Here is a 6,727-nt window from a genome sequence, read left to right on the forward strand (position 1 = left end):
AAAAAAAAAAAAAAAAAAAGGGAGCGTGATTTCTCAGCGCCGTTCGTTCATTTGTCGGAGTCGGACCAAAAAAAAAACGGACTGGAGACGGGATTCGCGACTGTTCAAGGTTCAAGCCAAATGGGAAATGGAACGAATCGAGGCTGGACGGATTGCATTTAGCCCCTCCCCATAGATGCATGTCTGACTTTGCTTTCCATTTTTTTCGTCCATTGTGTCCATTTTGTCCATTTTGTCCATTTTGCCGCGTGGGAACAGGGGCTCCGAGTACTGTACTTTACTGGTGGCGGTCGGAAAAATATTAAGCGAACGACCCTAACACGAGAACAAGTGCATCAACAGGGCTAATTAGCAACCGAAGACCAAGGGATTACCTGGAAAGGCTAGTTAGTTAGTATCCAGTATAGTACAGTTAAAATGGCGGAGATCCGCCCGAGCCAAGTGGTCCCCACGTGTTCCACCGCTGTGCTGTAACTGTCAGCTTTGTACCACAGTAAGCCCACAACGCACCGCCCTCCAGTAATTACAGCACACACACACACACACACACACACACACACACACACACACACTGGTTATCACCGTAGGTCAGATGACAAACAGCAAGGTCATGGCGGCGTGGTTTAGAAATCCATCTGATATTCCTTGTCAACCCGTTGAATCGGTAAATGCTACTAATATTGTCCCTTTGGCCTCTGTCGATTTAATCAAACAGCCAGTTGTAGTCGACGATGCAGCATGTCAAGGGCCTGTCAGCACCACCAGGCGGGGTAGAGTAGGAGGAGCCCAACCGCTCCAGCCAGGACTGGTACTTTGCGGGCGATCACGTGAAGCCGTGTGTGTATGTGTGTGGTACACAGCCGTCGACGTCATTTTACTCGCGGGGATTCAATCATCACCGCCAACACCCGGGGCGGTAGTGACGGTTCAGCTGGTACATCGGACCATGGAGTTTTCTCCAGCAAAAGACGCCACTTCTCCAGAGTCTCGCAGTGCCGCTCGTGAACATGCCGTCCGGAAGCGACGACTGTCGGCGACAAAAAAAAAAAAGAAAATGCGACGGAAAGCGACCACGCACAAAGCTGTGCAGAATTCAGCTCCGCTAGAGCAAAGCCCTTTTCGGAACAATTCAATTGACCAAAATGCCTCGCGATAGAATGCACATACAACGCCCGAGTCATCCGTCCAGGCTCTGGTCGATACGCTCTACAAAGAGCCCGCACAGCTTGACACGAGCCAGCAACGTAGATCTGTTGGCCTGCTATTCTCATTCATGGCTTTGGGATCCATGTACGACGTCGACTAGAACGACCCCGAGAATCCAGATCACTATGCAGTCGCCATAGAACGAGGGTAAAACTGTAAACCACTCCTCGAGATATTGGTAGGCATCGCTCTCCGCTCCGCCCTGTGCATGGGTCTTCACAGGAACCTTCCCGTTCTGGCCCTACGGAGTATGGCTGCTGATCGGGTTACTGTTGCTCTCAATTTTGGTGTTTTCCGCCCTACCCAGGTGTTCAATGCGCAAAAGCGCAGAAGGAAGTAGAAACTAGCAATTGTTCCATCAAACAAAATCTCAAGTCTCTGTTTGATAAACTCCCAGACCGGCTGTGGAACACCTGCAATCAGCCGTCAAGAAATAACTCGGACTTGGACCCGAGTGCCCATCCTGCCCCAAACGATAATGTCAGTTCCCTTGAGCAGGCCAATATTCAGAAATCAGCTTCGGTAGAGAACCCTCCTTCAACAAGTTGTTCTACTTACTATTCATAGGCATGAACCGGCGGCGCATTTTGAAGCTTCAATCCAGGGCCAGGAACAATAGCCTTCCTTGGCCCCCAGGGCCTTGTCGTCGAGTCGAGGACATGGCGGTGACCGCCTGGCAGGTTGGCATCTAGACAGATGAATATACTGGACTGCTCACTAGCCGGTAAACATGTAACGAATGGAGGATAGAAAAATGTTTGACCCAAAGCCGAGGAGCCCTTCACTGTAAGCGAAATGACGCTTGCTTGTAAAGGTATAAACTATAAAGAGCTATCCTGGGTGCTGTCAGCGCTGTCTGGTTTGTTGTCCTCCTATCATAGCTTGGGGCTATCCTGAAATGCAGCCAGCCGGCTAATATGCTTTAGCGAATAAACACTTCCTATTCTTTTGCTCTGAAAAAAAGCCTCCCGCTACCTCCATATTAACCTTTTTCTTTTACCTTCGTCTCGCAACGGCAGAAACGTTCAAAACCCCAGTGTCAATTAGTCCACGAATCCCCTCCACTTGATCCTCGATTCTGATACTGTCCAATTCATTCGCAGCTGCCAGCCCCGCCAGAAAATCCTCAAAGGGCACAATGTTTGCGGGACACTCTACCCGAGGCGGGTCGTTCTGCTGGCCCCTGAGCAGGATCTCGCGGTGGAACCAGGCCAGCACCAGCCCCCACATGCGAAGCAGGTGGACGGCCGTCGATCTCTTGGTGTTTCTCGGCCGCAGCATGAGCAACGACTCGTTGTTCTTGCCGAGCAGGCCGTTGTTGGTGACGTGCGAAAACTCAATCGCCATCCACAGTGGATCGAGCTCTCGGATCATGGCCTTGCTTCGGTTATACGAGATGGCCTTGATCTGGTCGTGGGGTAGCGGGACCACATAGTCCCCATAGCCGGGGAAAGGGTTGTGGTGGGTGCGGAACAGACCGACAAACGATGGCGAGAGGACCAGCGGCTGTTGGGGCCTCGGCGGGTGGCAGGCCGGGGCCCACGTCGGAACGGGCGGATCCGACAAGCCAAAGAACTCGGTAGTGGGCGTGTGGTCGACGACGTATCTGGCAAAAGTCTCGGACCAGGGTCTCCTGTCTCGACGGGGCTGCTCTGTGTGTGGCAGCCACTCAAAGTTCATGGGACAACCTTGACAGATCATCAAATCAGTTAGTTGTAGGCTACAATTTCAATCCAAGAAAAATAAAAAAAAAAACCCCCCGGCCAAGCAGACTGATTGGCCAACTCACCCATATGCGTAAATTCTCGAACCATGCATACATCGACAAACTAGTTGAAGAAGCTGGCCGATACCCGACGCTCGCCAGCGCTCCAAAGTGCAAAGGTGGCCATCGTCTCCATGTCCTCGACGAAGACAACGAGGGTATCGACGCGCTTGAATGACTCCGGCGCCGACAGGTTCACCAGGCAGTGACACAAAACGTTGGTGCGCCTGATCCTGTCTGACCGGTTCATCTGGCCGAAGCGGGGATGAATATCAAAGAATTCCATATAGGACATGATGGTGCAGTCTTTATTCATTGTGACGACGATTACTGGGGGATACAGCCTGGGGGAAAAGGGGGTTAGATATGAAGGATTTGACGCTATTTGAAGCTTGAATTGTGCACCGTGATATGGCTGTTGTTTCTAATCACAAATCCTGAGTGATGATGGAAGATTCAAAAAAGTCCTTCAGCTTGAGAATTGTATGTAAAGCGCGACTTTTTTTAACAAAAATGAAAAAAATCAATAAAAAAAAAAATTGAATGACGGGAAGGTACATACCTATGTAGGCAAGGTAGGTAATACAGTCAAATTGACCAAGTTGATGGGCAGGACCCTACGATCTGAGCTCGTGTCTAATTATTTCATGGCTTCCAACGAAATGTATCGAGTCGCAGTAGGAAAGAGCCAGGCAACGACGCCAGTACTTCGGTTTGATCAGAGCGAGCGAGGTTGCTAAACGATGCTGCTAAACGATGAGCTTGGCAACGGCAGCCTGGGAACGAGCCAGGAACGAGGTTAAACGAGGTCTCGTTGGTCATTGTGGACTCCTGAAATTAGCGTTACAGCAACACGGCCCCGCTTAAGCTCACCCTTCTTAGTGTTAGTGGCCTTTTCTGTCAGATCTGGACTTGGTCTAGTTCCCGCGTATGGAACAAAACAAGGCTGTGTATTTTGGCCGGAGACCTTTCTCAAACAAGATACATGCAACGATAGAGATAACAAGCCTCGACGGTTACGCGGCTGTGGATCATTCATGTCGTCGTATTGCTGAACTCTAGATTCGTGCTGATTTTACTTAATAATGGAATCCTCGCACGCTGATCAAGTTTAGATTCAAAAAAAACTACAACTTATCCCCATCCACTCGTTGCCATTTCTCTTGCCATCAACTCGCTCGGCGGTGCTTTGACCCTCGTTTTCGTTCTTGTGCGTTGCAACCATTTACTCGATATGAACTCGACGCTGCAAGATGGCTCTTCGGCCGGGGCAATCCCCCCCGACGCCTACACCTTTCGTCTATACCACTACGATCCAACCATCCCGGGCGCCATCGTCGTCGCTGTGATTTTCCTTGCCACCACCATTTTCCACTTTTGGCAGCTGATCAGAAGCCGATGCTGGTTCATGATCCCGTTGGCAGTTGGTGGCATTTGTAAGTTTTGAATTACGCATGCACAATCAATACTTGTTAAGCAAGAAACAAAAGAAGAAGAAAAAAAAAAAAAAAAAAAAACATTGACACGAATTCACCATGGCAGTGGAGGTGATTGGATACGCGGCGCGGGCAAAATCCGGTGATGAAAGCCCTAATTGGACACTGGGCCCGTACATTATTCAAGCCATTCTGTTGCTCGTGGCGCCGGCTCTCTTTGCCGCGACAATTTACATGGCCCTTGGACGCATCATCCAAAGAGTCGACGGCGAGAGTCGCAGCTTGGTTTCGATCCAATGGTTGACAAAGATATTTGTTACGGGGGATGTTGTCTCGTTTTTCATGCAAGCTGGAGGTACGTGTTGAAATTTTGAGAAATAAAATAAAACAGGAGCCAAAGCGATGACACGGCAGCAAGCAAGCAAAGAAAAAAACTCTACCCAAGATATCCTACTGACGGCCAGCACAAAACAAAAACAGGTGGTGGCTATCAAGCAGTCGGTACTCTAGAGGCGCTGCAAAACGGCTCCAACATCATCATTGCCGGCCTGTTTGTTCAGCTCTTTTGTTTTGGCTGCTTCGTCGTCGTCTCGGTCGCCTTCCACATGGCCATCAACAAGCAGCCCACCGGTCGATCAGCAAGCGACATCCCTTGGCGAAAGCACCTCAAAGCGCTGTACCTGGGGAGTGCCCTGATTATGGTTCGGTCCATCTTTCGCGTCGTCGAATACCTCCAGGGTTTCAATGGCTATCTGCTCAGCCACGAGGCATACCTGTACGTGTTCGACGCGCTGCTCATGATGTGCGCCATGATGTGGTTCAACTGGGTCCATCCAGGCGAGATGTTGAGCGCTGTGCTCGGCCGCCGATGGCATGGAGACGTGGAGGAGGAGTGCTCCAGCATGCAGCTGTGAATGTGATGAATGAGTGAGAGTCAGTTGGCCCAGTTGTAACGGCCATGAGGGACGGCTGGGACGCTTGCAAGTTGCACACTTGTGCAAACATGCACGCACCGAAGCAAGGAGTAGACCCCCCCGGCCAAATTTACAAAAACGCAAAAAGACAAGGACGCATGATGCTCGGAAATAACGTCGGGAGAATTAAAATCATGTACAGTAAACTAACTCGGCATTTAAATAATACCAAACACCAGACTATATATAGAACTGGTTCCCCGCAGCATAGCCCGCCACCCAACCCCCCCTCCCCCAATTGACGATCCCTTCATGCCCCATAAGCCTTCCTGATGCCCTCCAACTCCTTGGCGGTCAGCGGGATGATGGTGCCGTGGCGCGGGGTCTTGGGGTACGTAAAGTTTTTGTTGAGCGTCCAGCTGCCCGAGGCCAGATGGTTGGACTCGAGGGGCACGTAGCCGTCGCCGCCAAACTCGTCGACCAACAGGACGTACCGATTGCCACCCCTGACGTCACCCGGGTTCGTCCTGAAGATGCAGGGGCCCTCGACGGCCTTGGTGCCGGCCCTGGTGCCGATGCAGGTGGGGCCGCGCGCCCAGTCGGCCAGCGGCGCGGTCAGGTTCCGGCTGCTCTCCTGCACGATGTCGGCGCAGCCGTCGGCGGTGGTGGCCTTGGTGAAGCGGTGGTAGGTGCCGTCGTCGGCGCGGACGACGGTGCTGTCGATGCGGCCGTGCGGCGGCTCGTCCTGCCAGACGCGCGGGGCGGAAAACGTCACAAAGTCGTCGGTGGTCGCGTACACCATGCGCTGGTACGTGAGCTGCGCCCGGTCCGGGTTGCCCTCGGGGTCGTCGTATATGCCCGACGCCCAGTACACGACGTACGTGGCCAGGTCCGCGTCCCAGTAGGCCTCGGGCGCCCACGTGTTTCCGTACGTCTCGGGCGACACGAGCACGTGGCGCTGGCTGGAGAAGGTCACGAGGTCCCGCGACTCCCAGATCTCCATGTGCCGGCTCCCGCGCGCCTGCGCGTCGCCCCAGCTGGTGCCGCAGCCGATGCAGAGGTCCGTCGCCAGGATGTAGAACTTGGACCCGTCGTGCGAGCGCATCACAAACGGGTCGCGCAGCCCCTTGTCGCCCTGCGTCGACCTGAGGATCGCCTTGCCCTTGTTGAGCTCCGTGAAGGAGAGGGCGTCGTTGCCGTTGCTGGCCGCGAGGTAGATTTGTTCATCGCTGCCCGTGAAGTATAGGAATGCGTAGCCCTCCAACGCGTCGCCCGTGACACCGGTCTGAGCCGTGGCATCAGGTGCTGCGCTGATGCCCAGAGCAGCTGTCGCCCATAAAATCGAACGGAAGCGCATTTTTTTTTTTTAAAAAAAAAAAAAAAAAAAAAAAAAAAAAAAAAAAAAG

General features: G+C 52.5%; 3 protein-coding genes across 3 annotated transcripts; 1 reads left to right on the plus strand and 2 right to left on the minus strand.

Moving 5' to 3' along the window:
- Positions 1-2,202: 2,202 nt before the first annotated feature.
- PpBr36_02240 (uncharacterized protein) lies at positions 2,203-3,266 on the minus strand (the record flags this gene model as incomplete). The annotated part of the gene is made up of 2 exons (XM_029889422.1): positions 2,203-2,894; positions 3,065-3,266. The coding sequence occupies 2 exons, from the start codon at positions 3,264-3,266 to the stop codon at positions 2,203-2,205; spliced, it is 894 nt and encodes a 297-aa protein (XP_029752892.1).
- A 939-nt stretch (positions 3,267-4,205) lies between these two features.
- On the plus strand, positions 4,206-5,321 carry PpBr36_02241 (uncharacterized protein; the record flags this gene model as incomplete). Its single annotated transcript, XM_029889423.1, has 3 exons — positions 4,206-4,407; positions 4,514-4,762; positions 4,888-5,321. The coding sequence occupies 3 exons, from the start codon at positions 4,206-4,208 to the stop codon at positions 5,319-5,321; spliced, it is 885 nt and encodes a 294-aa protein (XP_029752893.1).
- Positions 5,322-5,631: 310 nt separating this feature from the next.
- PpBr36_02242 (uncharacterized protein) lies at positions 5,632-6,678 on the minus strand (the record flags this gene model as incomplete). Its single annotated transcript, XM_029889424.1, has 1 exon — positions 5,632-6,678. The coding sequence occupies one exon, from the start codon at positions 6,676-6,678 to the stop codon at positions 5,632-5,634; it is 1,047 nt and encodes a 348-aa protein (XP_029752890.1).
- Between the last annotated feature and the right edge of the window lie 49 nt (positions 6,679-6,727).

This window comes from Pyricularia pennisetigena, chromosome 3 (assembly GCF_004337985.1).
Source record: "Pyricularia pennisetigena strain Br36 chromosome 3, whole genome shotgun sequence".
Taxonomy (NCBI): domain Eukaryota; kingdom Fungi; phylum Ascomycota; class Sordariomycetes; order Magnaporthales; family Pyriculariaceae; genus Pyricularia; species Pyricularia pennisetigena.